This window comes from Nicotiana sylvestris, chromosome 6 (genome assembly GCF_000393655.2).
Source record: "Nicotiana sylvestris chromosome 6, ASM39365v2, whole genome shotgun sequence".
NCBI classification, from domain to species: Eukaryota; Viridiplantae; Streptophyta; class Magnoliopsida; order Solanales; family Solanaceae; genus Nicotiana; species Nicotiana sylvestris.
In genome coordinates this window covers 205,067,346-205,088,684 of record NC_091062.1, presented here as the reverse complement: position 1 = coordinate 205,088,684, position 21,339 = coordinate 205,067,346, and the positions used below count along the sequence as shown (strand labels likewise).

The 21,339-nt window shown below is 37.3% G+C and overlaps 2 protein-coding genes and 1 non-coding gene across 5 annotated transcripts; 2 read left to right on the top strand and 1 right to left on the bottom strand.

Moving 5' to 3' along the window:
• The first annotated feature begins 223 nt into the window (after positions 1-223).
• Positions 224-2,037, top strand: LOC104221814 (gibberellin 3-beta-dioxygenase 1-like). The gene is given in 2 exon segments (NM_001319334.1): positions 224-825; positions 1,385-2,037. Coding segments are annotated over 2 exon segments (1,113 nt in total). The 5' UTR covers positions 224-346; the 3' UTR covers positions 2,019-2,037.
• Positions 2,038-12,180: 10,143 nt separating this feature from the next.
• On the top strand, positions 12,181-12,252 carry TRNAD-GUC (transfer RNA aspartic acid (anticodon GUC)). The gene has a single exon. It is a non-coding gene; the product is annotated as a tRNA-Asp (tRNA).
• A 61-nt stretch (positions 12,253-12,313) lies between these two features.
• LOC104221813 (probable 2-oxoglutarate-dependent dioxygenase AOP1) lies at positions 12,314-15,086 on the bottom strand. 3 transcript variants are annotated; one of them, XM_070150232.1, is made up of 4 exons: positions 14,657-15,086; positions 13,601-13,922; positions 12,764-12,880; positions 12,314-12,655 (listed from the first exon to the last, which is right to left on the bottom strand). In XM_070150232.1, the coding sequence occupies exons 1-4, from the start codon at positions 15,025-15,027 to the stop codon at positions 12,407-12,409; spliced, it is 1,059 nt and encodes a 352-aa protein (XP_070006333.1). In that variant the 5' UTR covers positions 15,028-15,086; the 3' UTR covers positions 12,314-12,406. The 3 variants fall into 3 exon arrangements, with proteins under 3 accessions (XP_070006333.1, XP_009771248.1, XP_070006334.1); XM_070150233.1 differs by having other exon boundaries at positions 12,560-12,655; positions 12,729-12,880; XM_009772946.1 differs by lacking the exon at positions 12,764-12,880.
• Positions 15,087-21,339: the final 6,253 nt, after the last annotated feature.

Genomic DNA, 21,339 nt, shown 5'->3' with positions numbered 1-21,339 from the left:
ATAAACTTAAATTTCGTGTACAATTGTTTTCGTAGAGGACAAGATTGTCCATTCAACTTTTTGTTGTTTCTGTTGTCCAATGCCATTTACCCTTTCATTTCTTGTCCCCTTCCATACATCAAGACCAAGACTTCTGCATAACCACTAATAATTAAAGTATTAATATTTCTTTTCATTCTAATCAATCACCTCTATAAATACCTTCCTTTACATCATCTCTTTCAAAACATTCCATTTTTTCCCCCTTTGTTCTTCTCTCTAGCAACTCATAAAGTTATCTATATAGTATTTCTTATTACTTTTATTTCAACTAATACATTTTTTCATAACTCGTGCACTATATATCATGCCTTTTAGGATCTCAGATTCTTTTAGAACTCACTCTCAAAAACACTTGGATTTGAACTCAATAAAAGAATTGCCAGAATCCCATGCATGGACATCATCAAATGATTATCCTTCAGAAAATTCATGTAATTTCGAGTCTATTCCAGTTATCGACCTCAACAACAACAACCACAATAATATTAATGTTCTTGAACATATAGGTCAAGCATGCAAAAAATGGGGTGCATTCCAAATCATAAACCACAATATATCAGAGAGGCTACTTCAAGATATTGAATTGGCAGGAAAAAATCTCTTTTCTCTCCCAATGCAGCAAAAGCTTAAGGCTGCTCGTTCTCCTGATGGTGTCACTGGCTATGGCGTGGCTCGCATTTCTTCTTTCTTTTCAAAGCTTATGTGGTCTGAAGGATTCACCATTGTTGGCTCCCCACTTGAACACGCTCGTCAAATTTGGCCTCAAGATTACAAGAAGTTCTGGTGAGTACAGATTTAGTTATGCAGATTCAGAATTTAGACGCGCTTTAAATTTTGACCTGAGAGAACGAGTTCTGAGATGTATATCTAATTCTATATATACTTATTTTTTTTGTCCGTCAGATCGGACCTATGACCTGTGATTGGATCCGCCATTATTTTATATCGTCCCGCTCACATTTCTCATGCACGTATATATATATGAAAAATAAAAATGAACTAATTAATCTTTCATTTTCACAAGTACAAAAAGCCATTTCTTCGTTTCCTTTTTTTGTACGTTCAGTAGGGAAACGATAGGTAAAGTAAAACCTATTGCTTTATACTGTTATTAAATTATTAATGGAAAAAGAAAAGTTTAACGATAAAAACAGATAAGGTCCCACTAGATAAGATAAGGGAGGACTTCAGAGATATCAATCTAAAAAATCGAATCTAATTATTGCCTTTGTTGTACTTCTTTCACTTAAACAACTCTTTCAATCCTATTATAGTATTTCTTCTGTTTTCCTGTATTTTTTTTAAATTTCTTTATATTTTTGCGTTTTTTTTGTTTTTTTAGTGACGCAATAGAAGAATACGAAAGGGAAATGGAAAAGCTAGCTGGAAGATTGATGTGGCTCATGCTTGGGTCATTGGGGATAACTAAGGAAGACGTGAATTGGGCCGTAGGCCCAAAAGGAGAATCCAAAGGAGGAAGTGCGGCCCTACAACTGAATTCTTACCCGGCATGTCCGGATCCGGATCGGGCCATGGGTTTAGCGGCACATACGGATTCTACCATATTAACAATCCTTCACCAAAATAACACAAGTGGTTTACAAGTTTTCAAAGAAGGGAGTGGTTGGGTCACTGTCCCTCCATTTCTTGGCGCATTAGTAGTTAATGTAGGTGACCTTTTACACATACTATCAAACGGGTCGTATCCGAGTGTACTACATCGGGCGGTTGTGAACCGGACCCGACATCGCCTTTCTGTAGCCTATTTATATGGTCCACCGTCAGGGGTGAAAATTTCACCCCTCGCAAAGTTGGTGGACCAAAGGCACCCTCCATTATATAGGGCAATAACATGGAGTGAGTACTTAGGCACTAAAGCCAAGCATTTTGACAAGGCACTTTCATCTGTACGGCTTTGTGCCCCTCTGACTGGATTTGCCGATGCCAAAGATCATAATGGCGTGCAAGTTGGCTAAACTCAATAAAGACAATTTAATTTAATTGTTTTCTTGAAAATATGGCTTTCTCTCTCTGTTGTTCTTTTTACTCATTCGGCGAAATATTGTAACTAATAATTTCTAGAGAGAAGAACATAAATTCTATTTTTACCAATCTCTATATTGTACTTCAAAAAGGAGTAGAACACATAGGACAAGATGGAGATGTGGCCGTATTTACCTATTTAGCAAAATGAAGTCAGACATCTCTATAACATCATTTCTATATGACGACCATTCATTATAAAAATTAAGTTTTTTCGGAATTAATTTTATATTATGTTATAATATATGTTTTTATAACACCATCTCACTATAACAGCCAAAAAATATTAAAACAAACGAAATTATTATAGAGATGTTTGGCTGTATACCAAAATGTCACTTAAAAATATCGGAGAAGATTGTGGTGCGGCTGTATTTACCTATTCAACAAAATAAATACGAAAATGTCTTTCTTGGAATTCGAATAAGTGCATCTAAAATAACTTTTGAGTCATATTTGTTAATTACATTAGAAGCTTCCCTAATGTTAAGGGGAATCGATTTATACCCCCAAAAAAAGAAATTAGTGTTCTCACCTCTATATAGTATAATTTTCTGACAAAGGAGATTCATGTATATATACAGACATATAAACATAAATAGACACATTAAATTTGTATTCATTATGACAAATAATAAACCAAACAAAGAAACAATCTTGATGTACTAGCCTAGTTTTGTTGCATTGTGCAGGAAGATAATATATTTAGGAAAATTTTGGTAGAGGACAAGAGAAGCAACATGTTATAGCCCCAGCTTTGATGTATGAAAGTACCCAGCATCTCCGAGGAACAGGACAATACTGGATGAAGATAAAAAATGGTTAAATCAGTGTTAGATTGAGATCAAGTATATGACAAAAGAGAAATCAAACTATCACTGACCTGATTAAGTAGATATTCTATTGCAGAATGATGACAAGTAATAAAATAAAACAAAGAAGAGAAAGAAAAAAGCTAGCGAAGTGCACAAGTTGATGAGGAATATTGTGGTTATGTTTGTTAGTTTCATTTAGCGGTGGCAGACGGGCGGGTCGATCGGATATGGACGGGTCGAAAACGAGTAATGTAAAACGGATAAATTACCCGATCCGACTCATATTTTATACAGATAGAAAATGAGTTAATTGATGGATAATATGGATATTCGTATTATTTATGACTTCTTGAATATGATCACTTTTTGGAGAATTTCTAGCCTTCCAAACTTGAGGAACTCTCAATTTGACTCTCTACAAATGTAAAAGTTAAATCTATTATGTATACATTGGTTATCTATTGGTTATCCATTTTCTAAGTGGATAATATGGTTCTTATCCATATTTAAGATAGTATAGATGGATAACTGTTTTCTTTTATCCATTTTGCCACTACCAGTTTCATTGCATGTTTGGCCAAACTTCTAAAATTAGCTTATTTTGAAAAGTACTCTTGTTTTTTTCTTCATAAAAATACTTTTGGTGAGAAGCAGTTTGTGCTTGACTTAATTTGATTGACTAAGCTTTTTAAAAGTGTTTTCACATGTATTTTTCTCAAAAGTGTTTTCCAAAAAAATATTTTTAGGGAGAAGCTATTTTTCTGCTTTAAAAATCTGTTTTTGCTTCTACGCAAAAAAAAAAACTTTTTTTTCTAAAACCTTGGTCAAACACCTCAACTTTGAATATAATTCATCTAGATCTTTCTACATCTTCCGGCCTATTCATAAGTTTCAGTGACACTAGGAGATGTGATGGAATGAGTAGAATCTCTCCCTCGTTAATTAGAGAGATGTTAGGTTCTAGTCCTGAGAATTAATAAATAAATTCTCAATATGAAGTATCACGACTCAAATTTCATTATAGGTCATGATGGTGTCCAACAGCGTTGTCAGGCAAGCCAATCCTAATTAACTAGTGGGTTTTCAATTATTTTATTTAAACATTTCCAACATTCACGTAACTTATATTTTAACCGATCGAAAATCAACAATTCTATAACAATAGAAATACAACCCAAAAATGATAGTCTACAGTGTGTGTCAGGAACTAGTGTCACAAGTACTATGGTTACTAGTAGAATATACAAAATATCACTATCCTACTGCTTGAAACAGTGTAGACAGTACATAATCAATGACAAAAGAAGAGAACTCCGGTATACTACAGAATTGCTCAGAAGGGTCAGCTCACCATAAGATCTCGATCAAGAATCAGGAACGCACGCCGGAGGGGTAACAAGATGCACCTGCCTCAGATCCTGTACAGTTAAGAACAGAAGCGTAGTATGAGTACATAAACACTATGTACCTGGCAAATATCCAGTCTAACCTCGAAGAAGTAGTGACGAGGGGTCGACTTGACACTTACTAAGGTCAATATCAACAATAATATATAAGGCCTACACTAAGCATGATTAGCATGTATATAATGACAATCTCAGAATTTAGGAGAAAATGATATATCAATTTCAGTCATGTCATATAATAATTTGCACTTCAAAGCATTTAAATAGAGTAGATCATGTATTTAATTCCACATAAATATCATGCGCACATTGTGTCGAGGTCGTGCGGTCCGGTCCAACAAAATAATAACTGTGCACTGCCATAAGGTCGAATGGCGCGAACCGTAAATGCATCTATTTCTACCGAGGTGATCGACCCGATCCACAAATAATAATTATTATAAAGAAGGCACATAAAGGTGCATTTATAGTCAAATAAATTCACACAAGTTCTCAAGTAAGTGTGTACATTCGTCTATATTTATATATTTATTTTCAATCCCTAACATGTCCTAAGTGATCTTATTAGCAAGTAAGAACATAAGCATTTGCAAGTATGGCATGATACGAGTCCTAAACTACCAGGACAATTAGCATAATAGCAGTTACGCACGGACTCTTGTCACCATGTACGTACGTAACCCCCACAGACAATCACATACATTTATTTAATTCGCTTAGGGGTTTATTTCCCTCTTACGAGGTTAGAAAAGAGACTCACCTTGCTCCAAAGCTTACTCCCAATATCAAGAACGCGCTCAAACCCCCAATTCGAAGCCGAACGATCCAAAACTAATCAAACAGGGTAAGAACTAGTCAATACAAGCTCAAAAGTTCATATTCTAACTATTAAAGTAATTTTTCAACCCTAAATACAAGTTTTCTAAAATCTATCCCCGGGCCCACGTGCCTGGATTCCGGAAATTTTTAAGGAAATTTGTTACTCATAACCTAAGGATCAAGAATATATGATTTCTACTTCATTCATAACAAATTTCGGGGTAAAATCTTGTTTTTATCAAACCCTAGGTTTTACTCTAATCCAATGATTTTCACTAATTTTTGTGTGTTAATCTACCCATAACTAAGTATTGAACTCATATTAAGTAGAAGTAACTTACCTTACAAATGCTAGGTTGAAATCCCTCTTTGGAAGCTCCCAAATCGCCCAAACAATGAATGAAATATGTAAAAAATGACACATTCCCGTATTAAATGAAGGCCCTGCCATCAGCGATTTCCGCACCTGCGGTTAGGGGACCGCATCTGCGGTCTCGCTTCTATGAGGGAACGTCCGCATCTGCGGAGTTAGGCTGTGCTGGGCTAGCTGGAACCGCTTCTGCGGTCTAGGGGCCGCTCCTACGGTTCCGCTTCTGTAGAAGAGGAGCCGCATCTGCGGTTCCTGGGCTCCTCCCCTTGGCCGCATGTGCGAAGGTTCGATCGCTTCTACAGTCTCGCACCTGCGGCTAGTTGATAACTAGAGATTATAGTTCATTTAACACTCCTTTTTGCTTGAGTTTTGATTAAAAAATGTATACAAAATAATCCCAAAAGGCTTATATGTTGTACTTGTTTGCAGGGTTTGGTCAAAAAGGTGACAAATAGTCAAAACCAGCTCAAAAAGGAGTGAAACATGCATAAGTACCAAGAACAAGTCCAAGCATAGTTGCAACAGATCCACTGTGGCCGCATTCCATTTAGTGCGGTCCGCAAAGAGGAGATTCAGAGAGGTGCATATTTTGGAAACTCAAGCACTGCGGCCGCAAACCATTTTGTGCTGACCGCAGTGGCCTCACTGCGGCCGCAATCGAGTTTGTGCGGTCCACAAAGATGGGGGTTCAGAGAGTTGGGAGTTCGGAGGTTAATGCCAATGCAGTCGCGATTCTTTTTGTGCGGACCGCAGTTGAAGCCACCGCGGCCGCGATGCATTTTATGCGTTCCTCGATGGCCTAGTTCAGAGAGTAGAGACTTGAGGCCAAAAAGCCTCACCACGGCCTCACTCCTTTTCTTGCGGTCTGCGGTACCTTCGTAGGGGTATTTTTGTCTAGAAAATTTGGCCTAGTATAAATAATTTCTTTTTTTATTTTTAGGCCATCTTTTGTAATCTAACTTTCATCTGAGCACGTGAACGGTGATTTTTGACTATTTTGAGTAATTTGATAGTGAGTTTATCATTGAATCTTCAATTACTAGCTTGTAATTGAATTTTATGGGTTATTCTTCATCTATTTCTCGGTTTTCTTTCATTATTATGAGTAGCTAGACCCATTAGCTAGGGTTGTGGCTCTACCCTAGTGTGAGTATTTGATGGGTCTTTTGATTTAAGGCTTAGATGTTTATGGGTAGTTGATATTTGTACTGATTTGTGTTTTTCATGTTGAATTAGTGGTTGCAAACACTGATTTGTGCCAATTTGACTTGGGTTCTTCTTGAGAAAGAGAACTTGAGTCTAGGATAATCAGTCCAACAAGGAATTGGGGTGTAATCAAGAGATTGATAGCCTCAATTAAAGGGTTAAACCTAGAGATAGTAATACCCGACTTGAGCCTATATTACTTGCACAATTTGGACACCCAATTGGTCTTGAGAAAGTCAATTAGGGCAAAGTCACTCAAGCTACCGAGAGGTATGGAGTGAGTAATTCCGTGAATTGGCTATATCACAATCCCCAACATAACTTCTTTGTCTTAGGCTTTAGATCCCGTCAAGTATTCACCTAGGAGAAAGTCACTTCCCTAGTGCCCTTTTAACTAATTAGAAAACCCTACAAGTAATCATTCTTAGTTTAATTTAGCTTATCATTAGCATAAATATTAGAAGTAATATCCAACCAAAAGATGATTGGAAGAGTAATTAAGAGCAATACACATCTCTAGTTTAGATAGGAATCAAATTCCCACTTCTAGCTTCCTGTGGAATCGATCTCGACCATCTCGGGTAAAAGCTGCTTCGACCGCTCTCGCCACTCCGTAGTGGTGTAGGGTTGGCTCTGATAACTTTTTGGCGCCGTTGCCGGGGAGCTAACGGTTTTGGCTATCTAACTAATTGGTTTTGTGTATTGTTCTTATTTCCTTCTACGTTACTAATTTATGTGTGTCACAACTTCAGGTACAAAATGGTAGCAAACAACACACCTATTGGAGTTCTTCTGCCGTGGGAGGAGGTAGATGACAATATTGATGATGAGGTTCCTATTGTACCTCAAGGACAAATGAAAGGCTGCTAGGCTAATGATAATATTCCAGACCCTCCCCCGCCACCTGCAAGAGTGGCTGCTCGAGTGCTTCCCAACCAAGGCTATGCTAGTGCAATTGTCCCACCCCAGATCTGAGCGGGCAATTTTTAAATTACAAATGTGACGCTGACATTGTTGGAGCAGCGAGGATATTTCATGGGTGCTCCCAATCAGAATGCTTACAAACATCTCAAGGGTTTCGCGGATACCTGTTGGGGGAGCAAGCAAACTAATGTGTCAGAGAACACACTTCGGTTGAGACTATTCCCTTTCTCACTTCGGTTGAGCAAGCAAACTAATATTGTCTCCCACCGCCGGCAACATTTCAACATGGCGAGGGATCTCCCATTTTGCCCTCATCTCTGCAATATTCTTCCTCCGTCATAATAGAGGGAGCGGGTTCTGGCTCTTCTCCGATGGGATTATGGAAATCATTCCACGGCTTTCCAGGGCGAGGCAGTATTTTGGCCGCCGTTGGAATCCCCTCCTCCTTTATTACTTCCACTCCTCCGGGAGCAGAGACATCACTTTTCGATGCTGGAATTGCGGCAGGATTATCAGCGTGGGAAGAATTACCAGCCATATGTATCGATTTAATAGAACAAAGGGTTGAAGAAAAAGAAGAGATGGGGTGAAAATTTCCGGCTAACCGAAGAAGGTCAAAAATCTAAAAGAATCTGAGAAGAAAAAGATCTACAATGTTCTCTCAACAAAAGCTAGAAAGTGTAGCAATCGAGTGGTGCCTTTCCTATATTTATAAGGACATAAATTTCCCAATCGAAAAACCCAAGCGTCGCCAATCGAAAATAACAAGGGCACGAAACGGTTCAATCCCTAGGAAACGTGTGTCATAATGACAATAACCACGAACGACATTTCAAATCGAACAAATGCTTCGATCCCGAACGATCGCATGGTCCCAAGGGCACTGTTGTAGCGCCGTCCCATCGCCTCGATCCAAAGACTATGTTCGAGACACGAACAATCAGATTTCTCCTAAGTGTTCAAAATCATAATTGGCCCGCCTATAGACGACCCCGATGGACGGGGGGACTAACTGTATAGGTCAAAATCTCACCATAACAGTCAACCAGTTATAACCCCGCCTAAGGGGCGGGGTAGCAAGGACCATCACTGCCGACTTCGGTCTGAGTATCCACAGTGTACAGTGGGTCAAAAGACAATACTTAAGTAACAATGGAAAGGCCACAACGTAAGGGCAGACCGACTGGAGAAGATGGTCATGGTCTAAGAATTATATATATAAGGGATGAATTCCCCAATGGGGTGGGGTTGGGGGGGGGCTTTTTTGGTTTTCTCTCTCTACTTTCTCTCCTTCTATTTTTCTTCCAAAAAGGATATAAAATTGATGACCTCTTTAGCATCATAAAAAAGGAAATAACTACGATGAATGAAGATTGCTCGCTCTTGTTTCATTTGATTCATTACTTTCCGATTCATTTCCATATCTGGGGTTTATTATGCTTGACTAAGATTGACCTCATCCTTATTACTAGTTGTTTTAATCAAAAAGGTTTTGACATCTTTTGGTCAAACACACACACACACACACACATATATATATATATATATATGAAATCATGAAAAATAAAAGATAAAAGATAAAGCTTTGTATTATCTTGATTCGATATTTTAACTAAGTAAACAAGAACAAACAAACAAATTAGAACAAAATATGATTTTGAATTGAATGAATTGGTAGGTCATGGGTTCGAGCAGTAAAATCAGCCACTACTGATGTTTTATTAGGGTAGACTACCTACATCGCACACCCTTGGAGTACGACACTTATCCGGACCCTGCATGTAGTAGGGCTGCTTATCAGACGGATTGAACGATTATTTACTCTTAACGGTTTGGCTTATCGGTTATCGGCTTTTAAATGTATTAATCCGCTAGCCAACCGATAAGATATCGGACGGATTGGTATCGGTTTAACTCTTATCGGGCGATTTATCGACCTAATTCAATCTATATTGCATGCATTAATTGTTTGTTAACAGCGTAGCATAAAAATTCATAAATCGAAATTTTATGTCTAATCACCTCATTCTTGAACTTCCAGTGATATAGCTAAGGCATGAATACATGCTAAAGAATGCGTTCATGCAGTTGGATTGAGCCATTGCCCCTGTTGAAATCATCCTCACTACTGCAACTAAAGCCATGCAAATTTTGATCCATCTCGATCCCATTTTTGTGTCTTGTGACAGATGTTTATAACCAATTTTCCCGCACAACAACTAAGGGAAAACAAACAAAAAAAATAGACTAGTTGCTTTGCTTCTTTGGTGGAATGGGGTGCTGCAGATTTATACATTTTTGCTAGGGGGTGATTATTTGTCTTCTGATTACAGAAGGGAATACATTGGTTTACTAATAAAGATTCATGAGCTAAGATTTCCAACAACGTGTCATTAATTTGGTGTCATTAATCCGTATAGCATAAGCATTGGCTGATGACCTAACTCCTAGTAATAGAGTAGATAACATTGTTGACTGTGATGGATTATTCAGAAATATATATATATATATATCCTAGTAATAGAGTAGATAACTTTGTTGACTGTGATGGATTATTCAGATATATATATATATATATATTTAACAGATTATCCGTTAAAAAAATTGAATAATCCGCCCCCAAACCGATAAGCCGTTAATAGAAAAATTCCAATCCGTTCCCCGTCCGTTAAACCGTTAACCCGATAACAATAAGTCATTAAGTTTCGGTTTCGTTCGGTTTTGAACACCCCAAGCACGAAGGCAGGATACTTCATGCACCAAGGAGTCTTTAATTGGATAAATTAGATTATACACATTATTTAGCTTAAATTGATCTGTCTAACATTGAGCAGTCTATAATTCAATCCGTTTATTGATCGGATCATATACTCCCTCTGTTTCAATTTAAATGACGCACTTTCTTATTAGTTCGTTCCAATAAGAATGACATATTTTTACAATTGGAAATAATTCAAATTTAAACTCTTTATTTTATCCATTTTATCCTTAATGAGAAGCTTTTATAACTACACAAATGTCGTGGTCCCACAAAACTTTTACCTATTAAATTTTTAATACCACTAATTTCAAAGATATTTTTCTTTTTCTTAAACTCAAAGCCGAGCCAACCTACCTCATTTAAATTTAAAAGAGAGTAACTCTTTTAGATGCAGTCCAACTAGTCCATTTGACACTGTTATTCTATACATGAGAAAGTGGTTATAATAAAGTCATAGACTATTACCAAAATGTAAAAAAAGCATAGACTAAAGCAGAGACAATTGAATTCTGTGTCAGACCTAAGCAAGTAGGAACATGCAAGTCAAATCACTTCTGCTTCCAACTGTTTCGATATTCCATTACATGTCTAAGTTAAAGTTGTGGCTTGAAATAGCAATCCACTCCTTAAATAGCTTTGCTCGAAAAGTTTAATTTTGTGTCTCATACAATTTATACTAATTGTATAAATTTCTTTTTGTATCATAAATTTGTGGACCCCAATTTTATACTTCTCACAGAAATTTGGGTTCACAAAACTGTGAGACAAAAAAGTTGTCTCATACAACTAGTATCAGTTGTATAGTTTTCCTTGATTGGTTGGTGAATGGAATTTTTTTTTCAGAAAATATTTTCTAGTATATGATTAGAGAGTAGAAAATATTTTTTATGGTACTCTCCTCACCCCCTTCCCCTAAGTCCATATGTTTCCTTGCTCCCCCCCCCCCCTTCCCCTTCAAATACCCAATGTTTGCAGGACTCTATTTTCTTCAAAAATTTAATTATTCTTCTAAAAATTCATACAAACCCAAAGGAATTAATGTGATGCTTTACTTTTTTTATGCAAAAATAACGCTGAAATTCGTGCTCTATAGTTAAAAAGAAAATACTTTTTTGTTGTTGAATAAAAATTACTCTTTCTATAACATGAAAATAAAGTACTCATTTTATTGAAATAAAAGAAAATACTTTTTCTACATCATGAAAAGAAAATAATTTTTTTGTTAAAATGAAAGAAAATACTTTTTTACTTTATTATTTTGTTGAAATAAAAGAAAATACTTTTTCTAAATCATGAAAAGAATTTCTTTTGTTAAAATGAAAAAAATACTTTTTTATATGAAAAGAATATACTCATATGTTGAAATGAAGAAAAAAAAGCCTATCTATAACATAAAAAAGAAAGTACTATTACTAATATTTTTATTTAGGGTAGGGGTTGGGGGTGAGGGTGGGTGAAGGGGTGTGGGGATGGGTTGGTGGGGTTGGTAGGGATGGGGAATAGGGTAGGGAAGGTTGACAAAGAATTTTGGAAAATATTTTCTCTTCTCTTGATAGAGAAAACATTTGGGAGGAAAATGAGTTCACGAGGAAAATATTTTCCAAAACATTTAAGCCAACCAAACATGAAAATATTGAAAAATATTTTCATTCGTACCAAACACGCCCTAAATGAAAGAAATTAATTACTTCGCCTCTCCTTAAATTAGCACATGTGAGTTTGTTCCATAACAAGAGAGGATTACTATCAATTATTCAATTATATAAAAGGACAAATAACACAAAGCATCAACAAGTCGTTGTAGTATAGTGGTGAGTATTCCCGCCTGTCACGCGGGTGACCCGGGTTCGATCCCCGGCAACGGCGGTTTTTTTTGTTTTAGCAGTTCCCCTTCACCTTTATATTTTATTTTGTTTGGATTTCAAACTTGGTTTAAATATTATTACTCACACCAGTGTATAAAAACACTGATATGGAAGTCCCCTTTATACTCTTAAAATAACATAATCAAGAATTAAATTCAAACACCGCAATAGGTCTTTAGTGCAGATCCACATCTTTGGCCTTCTTCAGTGTAATAGAAAGCTAGAAATTCAACATGGTCAAAGGGCTTAAAAAGTAAAGGATGCTCTTTATCTGCAAGCTCTTCTGGTGCCTTTATCTTGTACCCTGCTTTTGGTATTGAAAACAAACCAACCGAGTACCTTGCTTCGTTTCCTGTCATCATCACCCTATGATATGGTGAATGAACTCGACCATTTGCCCATGCCTACGTACAAAGATAACTATAGGTAATTGTCCACAAAATTAGAATCAGTAACCTGAAAAATAAGGTAAGTTACCTGCTTTGATTACAATAATAATAACAACAATATACCCAGTATAATCTCACATAGTGGGGTCCGAGGAAGGTAGTATGTAGACAAACTTTACCCCTACTTCGTGGAGATAGAGATTGTTTCAGATAGACCCTCGGTTCAGAAAAGCATAAGCACTACATTAATGAAAAGAAAAACAAAAATGAACAACACCAAGGAGCTATGTAAAAACAACATAAATAACAAGAAGATAGTAAGATGACCAAAATACAAGAAACAACAAGCAGTCATTAGGAGTGGCAAACGGGCGGGGCGGATATGGTTCGATTCGAAAATGGGTAATGAAAAATAGATAAACTATCCAACTCGACCATATTTAATACGGATAAAAAACGCGTTAACTGGTAGATAATATAAGTAACCATATTATCCATGAATTCTTGCATATGATCACTTTTGGGAGAATTCTTAGTCTCCCTAACTTGAGAAACACCCAATTTGAGGCTTTACAAATATAAAAGTTAGATCCATTAGTTATCCATTTTCTAAATGGATAATATGGTTCTTATCTATATTTGACACGTTTTTAAAAAGTTCATTATCCAACCCATTTTTTAGTGGATAATATGAGTGGTTAGTTGTTTTCTTTTAACCATTTGCCCCCTCTAGTAGTCATAGAAACGTAATACCAACAAAATATGAGAGTACTTAATAATACTACCGATATGAACAATTTAGAATACCTAACTTACTATCCTAATCCTCGACCTTCACACCTTCCTATCAAGGTTACCTGCTTTGATTGTATAATTTTTTTTGGTCAGTGCGAGTGCATATAAGTTAAATGAAAGAAATGAACATAGCTAAAAGAGCACGTTAATGTTAGAAGAGCTTACATATAAAGAGTCTCCAATCATGACTATGAAAGCATCTGGTGTAGGTTCAACATTGATCCACTGTCCATCTTTGGTCAAAACTTCAAGACCATTTACCTGATTTTGGTAAAGTATAGTAACAATATTCTTGTCCGTGTGAGCATTTAGTCCTAATTTAGTGTCATTGCTTTGAGGTCCTTTATATTTCATAACCCTAAGAAGGTAGTTGGTTGAATTCATATGCTCATCCATATACTTTTCTACCCCTAAGCTCTCCAAAATCATCTTCCTTACTGTCTGATCCAGTTCTGATAGTTGCTCTGAGTATGACTGAATAGTTTTGCTGCCAACGTACATAAACGTTAGTAAAATATTTATTTAAGAAAAAGAAGATAATATTGGGTAATACTCTAGCATCTACGCACGACCGAGTATGAGTTCAAACTTTAATACAATAATTATTAAAATTTTACTAAAATTTCACGCATTCATTTAATCATTGTCTCAAATATATTGGGTCCAACTGAATCTGTATTCTCTTAATTACACTCTCACTGTGTAATGGTTGATATCTCTTCACTATTAACCAGAGGCGAACCTACTCTTAGGATAGAGAGCCACGACCCCCGACAACTTTGGAAGAAGTATATGTATATATCTTAAATAACATGTATATATTTTGATTTTCACCATAAAATTCAAAGCTTATGCAGTTGTATTGGTTGATTTGTGTGTGTGGTGGTGGTGGAGGTGGGGGGTGGGGGGGGGGAGATCTTGACTTTTATGCCTCTCTCCTTCCGCTTCAACATTTGCTCAAAAATTTTATTCGATAGTGGTGAGTGGTGCCCATCATTTTTAAATCCTGGGCCCGCCTATGCTATTAACCACACTATCGGATTTGAACCTTGAAATTAGAAAACATCTTGGTAGGGAGAATTTTATCTCCTTATAGGCTTATTTGGCACATATCTGAATTAGTCTAGCCAGCCAGTTTTGAATTTCGGATGTCTAAAAGGTAAATATAAATAAATAATGGCATCTCTACTAAGAATTAGTTAATGGAGAAGGATGTTTTACCAAAAATTAGGGTTTCCTTCGGGCCAAAGAATTCGAGTGAACCTTTCAGCTTTATCTGAGATATTTGCATCATCAATACCCATACTTTCATAGAGTGGAACTGCTGGATACTGTCCAACGTAGCCATGGAAAGGTTTGGTTGAAATGTTTCTTATTTTGGTTTGTAAAGGGAGATCGAAAAGCTCTTTTAACGATTCAAAAATGGATTTTCGAAGGTGTATAGGAATTTTATCAAATGATGCTTCAAAACAGCCATAGTTTACTAGAGCTTTGTGGACTTGATTTTTCACTTGGTTCCATACAAGAGAGCCTGGCTTTAGGTCTTCATTTGAGAAGTCTATATTTGGAAGTTTGATAGTTTCAGAACCCATATTTACTTTAGCTTTCTTTTCTCGAGTATTTGGTGTTTTAGTTATGGAAAACGAGAACTCTCAGGTGCATTTTTGTTATGTTATTCATGCAGCTTAACTTATTTATAGTCTCTTTCGTCAAGTTCTGCTATCAGTTTATTTTGAGAAGTGTTATTTTTTAAAAGTAGTTTTCAAAAATACTATTTTTGGTGAGAATTATTTTGTGTTAGACTAATTAATCGGGTGAAATTCAAAAATAGCCAGATTAATAAGTGCTAATTGAAAAATAGCCACAAATTCAAAAGTAATCGAAATTTAGTCACTTTTCATGTAAAGATAAATCTGAACGAAAATACTGTTCAAAATCCGGAAAATATTCCAGCATAATATACTGGAGTTCCAGCATAATATACTGGTCCAGCAAAATATGCTGGAAGTTCATACACATGCTCTAATCTCCAGTATATTATGCTGGAACTTTCCGTTGTTGAAGTTTCAGCATGTTCATACACAGGTGCACCAATCTCCAGTATATTATGCTAGAATATTCCTTGTTCCAGCAAAATAATGGCTATTTTTAATGATTTTGCAAACACTGATTATTGTTCAATTACCAGTCCGAAAACTGGCTAGCCCATGCTATTTTCACTAATTAATCTGAAAAGTACTTTAATTTTGACCAATAATTAATATTTTGCCAAATTTTAAAAAGTACTTCTAAGTATATTTTTCTAAAAAATACTGTTGGGAAGAAGCTACTTTTTCTGCTTCGCAAAAATTGTTTCTGCTTCTACTTAAAAGTATTTTTTTCCTTCTAAATTGGTCAAACACTAACTTTGGAAAAATTACTTTTGGCCAAAAAAAAAAGCTTGGTAGGGATCTTTACACAAATAACCTGCAGCCACATTCACTATTTACTTTTTTTAGCCGGTTTATATGAATTATACATTGATTATAAATATAATTTACTTGAATTATTTATATATTATACATCTAACAGTTATTTTAAGTTCAAGCGATTGGTGAATGACTATTTAGGTTAATTCTTCTAATATTGATGAAGAATTTGGAATGTTATTATGTAATGACCAAAATGTCATCTCTTGTTTTAGAAGTCGGATCCGTATTTCGAGGCCTTAAAAACCTCATTTTCATTCTCCTCGATTTGTGTGCACAGTCCGAGCATATATCCGAAAATTCCTTATGTGAAAATGTTAAGAAATAATGAGTTTGGCTTAAAAGATGATTTTTGTTGACTTCGGTCAACGTTTTGGGTAAACGGACCCGGACCTGCATTTTGACAGTCCCGAGGGTCCATAGTAAAATATAAGACTTGGGCATATGCCCGGAATCGAATTCCGAGATCCCTAGCCCGAGAAAAAAAAATTGAAAAAAATTATTAACTGAAAATTATAACACTTTAGTGAAATTGAATAGTGTTGGAACTTGATGGTATCGGGATCGTATTTTGGTTCAGGATCCCGGTACAGGTCCGTTATAATATTTAAACCTTGTCTGTAAAATTTGGTGAGAAATGCAAGTAATATGACGTGATTCGAACCTTTGGTTGAGAAAATAGCAAGTTTGAACTATCTTGAAAATTTCATGAGTTTTGGTATTAAATTCATTGTTTAAGATGCTATTTTGGCGATTTGATCGCACGAACAAGTACGTATGATGTTTTTAGACTTGGGTGCATGTTTGGTTTGGAGTCCCGAGGGCTCAGATAAGTTTTAGATAGGCCACAGAATGTTTTGAACCTTAAGGAATTATTTTTGGTATTGCAGGTCTGCAGACTTCGCATTTGCGAAGTCTGGCTCGCAAATGCGAGCACCACAATTGCGAAGAATCATCGCATTTGTGATGATTGGGCTGGGCAGGAGACCTTTGCATTTGCGAAGTTCATCGTTGCAAATGCGACTTGAACAACAGCCGCAATTGCGAACATCTGTTCGCATTTGCGAAGGTAGCAGGTCAGGCCAAGCTTCGCACTTGCGAAGCATTGATCGCATTTCCGAACCTGTGATCGCAAATGTGATACATGCAACTGTTCAAAAATAAGTTTTGACGGGATTTTCACTTTATTTCTCAAATTTTCAAACTCTAAGCTCCCATAGGCGATTTTCTAAAGAGGAGTTCTTCCCCAGATCATAGGTAAACAATTTCTAACTCATTTCCTTTAATCTATTCCATTTTTAATACGATTTCTTCACAAAATCTAGGGATTTTCAACAGGGAATTGGATGTTTTTGGGTAGAATTTAGGAATTTTGAAATTTGGGAATTTAGACCTCAAAGTGAGGTCAGATTCCAAAACCAATTGCATATCTGGGTTCGGTGGTTAATGGGTAATCAGGTTTTGGTCCGAACTTCGAGTTTTGACCAAGCGGTCCTGGGGTCGGGTTTTGACTTTTTGGGAAAAATATTGGAAAACCTAAAATTAAGCATTGGAATTGATTTCTCTAGCATTTATTGATATTATTAAGCTAATTATGACTAGATACAAGCGGATTGGAAGTGAAACCGAGAGGTAAAGCAGTAATTCAGGTTTGATTGTGGCCGTGGAATCGAGATAAGTGATGTGGCTAACCTTAGCTTAAAAGTATTAGGTATTGTTTGCCCTATTTGCTAATTGTTAGTTGTTTAGTAAGACGTATAAGTGTGGTGACGAGTATCTATACGTTATTGTCGGGTAACAACATGCAAGTGAATTCTATACTTGTGACTGGTGTGTTCCTTTATACGTATTGTTACTGCTGAAACTAGTTATTACTCATGTAAGCAAGTTTTACTATATTTTTCCTGGTTTTGGATATTGGATGGGTATTGGCCCAAGTTGAGATTTCTGTTGTGAAATTAAATGATTAAACAAAGTTATTTGATTGAGATGCCCTTTCTTATAGTGAAGAAGAGTGATCAAGCATGAAAGGTGATTCCGTTCACATTCATATTTATGCATATGGTGAGGAAGAGTGATAAAGAACGAAGGTTGATGCCGTGCACATTTACATTTACGCATATGGTGAGGAAGAGAGATAAAGCAAGAAGGGTGATGTCGTGCACATTACTATTATTCAAATGTTGAGGAAGAGTGATAAAGTACATAGGGGGATGCCGTGCACATTTCTATTATTGATTTCATGGTGAGGATTGAGAGTAAAGCATGAAGGGTGATGTCGTACATTTTTTGTTGCTGTGATTATTTGCTGTTATCGGTTCAAGTACACTAAGTGTTTAATATCCGTTACCACTGTGATTTCTTATTCTGGTACCCCATAGCATGTTGCCCCCTACCCGTTAATTTTATGTTTAGCTTTTATTATTATTATTCTGTTAGTATATTATTTAATTGTACAGGTTTATATTATTTGTCGTGTCCTAGCCTCGTCACAGTTTCGCTGAGGTTAGGCTCGGCACTTACCAATACATGAGTTCAGTTGTACTTATACTGCACTTTGCACTTTCTGTGCAGATTTCGATGACGGACCTCGTGAGTAGAGTTTGGGTTGTTGCCTTCAGTCCACAGGAGACCCGAGGTAGATCTGCCGGCGTTCGCAGATCCTGGAGTCCCCTTCCTTCTATTTTAGATTTCCTGTCTCTTTTCATTTCGAGAACAATTATATTTCTTTTAAACATGTGTTTGTAGAAATTCTTAGATATTCGTAAAATTGTGACACCAGATCATTGGGGTAGTCATATTTTAGAACTTTGAGCTGTTATGAAACTTCCGCACTTTATATATTCTTAGCTTTAGTTATTATTTATTACTATATGGGTTAATAATTAATGTATTAGAATGTATCTATTGGCTTGCCTAGCTTTCAAGAGTAGGCGTCATCACGATCTCGGCGGTGAAAAATCCGTGTCGTGATAAGTGTGTATCAGAGCACTAGGTTATCTAGGTCTCACAATTCACAAACAATCTAGGTAGAGTCTGAGGGATCGGTATAGAGACGTCTGTGCTTATCCCCTATAGGCTACAGAGTTTAGGAATAACTTCACATCTATTCTTCTCTATCATGAAATTTGCTTTCTTAATGCTAATTAAACTTCTACTCTGTTCTTTCGCAGATGGCGAGAACATGTACCACTTCATCAGATGATCAGTAGCCCGAGCCCCCTACGGAAGCTCCTACGAGGGGCAGAGGACGAAGCTGTGCTAGAGGGCGAGGCAGGGGCAAGGCTCAACCTAGAGTAGCAACACCAGCGGCGGAGCCTCAGGTAGAGTTTGATGATGAGGTTCCGGCCCAGATTGTTCCAGCATGCCCAACTCAGGTTCTAGAGGGGTTCATTGCTACCCCGGTACTATAGGATGCTCTGGTCCGTCTAGTGGGCCTTATGGAGAGTGTCACTCAGGCAGACATACTTCCTGTAGCACCAGCCATCTCTCAAGCTGGGGGAGGAGCACAAACTCCCGCTACTCGCACTCCGTAGCAGATGGCTCCCCAGTTTTAGACTCCAGCAGCTCGGCCAGTTGGGGGTAGTTACACTAGGTGTTGTAGATCAAACCGGTCATGGATCAGCTATGTCTTCTGATGCTTTGTGGATATTGGACAGGTTCACCAAGCTTTTCACTACTACCTATGGCGATACATCTTCAAAATATCCCCAAGATTATTTGGATAGTTGTCACGAGGTTCTACAGAACATGGGGATTGTGGAGACCAATGGGGTCAACTTTGCTACTTTTTGTCTCTCAGGTTCCGCCAAGAAATGGTGGAGAGATCGTTGTATGGCTAGTCCAGTTGGGTCACCAGCTTTCACTTGGGACTAGTTTTCGCAGCTATTTCTCGAGAAGTTCCTTCACATCACTTAGAGAGAGAAGTACCGTAGGCGGTTCGAGCTTCTTCAGTACGGTTCTATGACTGTCACCCAGTACGAGACAAGGTTTGTTGATTTGGCTCATCATGCTCTTCTTATACTCCCCACCGAGAGAGATGGGGTGAGGAGGTTTATTGAGGGACTCGCTCAGCCTATTAGATTGCAGATGGCTAAGGAGACCAGGTGCGAGATTTCTTTTCAGGATGTGGACAATGTGGCTAGGCGAGTTGAGATGGTTTTAGGTCAGGGGAGTGGTCAGGGGTCTAACAAGAGGCCTCGCCATTCTGGCAGGTTCAGTGGTGCCTCATCTGGAGGCAGGGATTCTTTTGGTAGAGGCCATCCTCCTAGGCTATTTCATTCAGCGCTTCAGGCTTCTCACCGTGCTCAGGTGGCCATGTCCCTCATATGCAGTATTCTGATCAGCTATCCTACAGTGCACTACCAACTCCTATTAGTGCACCTGATAGGTTTTCAATGTCTTAGCCTTATGTTTCTTATGTTTTGATGATCTAACAAACTTGTCGTGAAGAACCATATAGAGCACCTGGATATACATTTTATGTGAACTGGTCAAAGTCTGAAAAATCAGCAAATGGATGAACGACCACAGGGAGGAACACAACAGGGACCTGGTGACTTGGTCCCTTAGGGTTCTCCGACACAAGCACAAGTCAGTGACTGTACGCAATCAATATAAATAGAAACACAACAGGGACCTGCTCCCTTAGTGTTCTCTAGCAGAAGTACAAGTCAAGTGCACAACTGGAATGTAGTAGAAGAAAGTAACCATTTAGCAACTGTCACAGAAGAGGAACATAACTAGGACCTGGTCCGTTGGTGTGTCCTGACAGAAGTACAAAGTCCACTATCTAGTTGGAACACAACTGCCCAAAAGTGGTTGTGCAGACAATACAACCGTCACCTCTCATTGGGAAGAAGCGTACACCAAGAGTTGACACCACTATCCATTGTGTTATCTTTTGTGATAAAACAACCTGGTGCAAGATATACCATTCTTTATGCATTTAGTGATATTCTCTCAAGAAATAAAAAGTGTTCATCCGGCATTGAAGTCACTGGTGTATCAAGAATAAGAAGACAACTCCACTAAGGATCAGTTTCTAAATGAGTTTATGTACATCCGTAATTGAGTTGTAATCTTTTTATTTTCTCGTCATTGTAATTCCTAGTTTGCTTTCTTAGAAGTGTTGTCTTAGGAACAAACCAATATTCGTAAACTTCTGAGTTTATGTTGTGACTAGGGATAGTCATAAGTTTAAATCCTCTGTAACTAGGATAGTTATAGAGTGGCTTGTGGTGGTTGCATCACAAGTTAGTTTAAAGTCTTTGCAATAGGATTTTTGCAAAGTGGCTTGTAATAGGGAGATTGCAAGTTAGTAGAGTTAAAAACCTACAAGAGTAGGTCGTGGTTTTTTGATCCTCTTGTGTGAGATTTTTCCACGTAGAAAATCTTTTGCCTTCTTTACTGCATTCTATGCATTATCTCATAGAG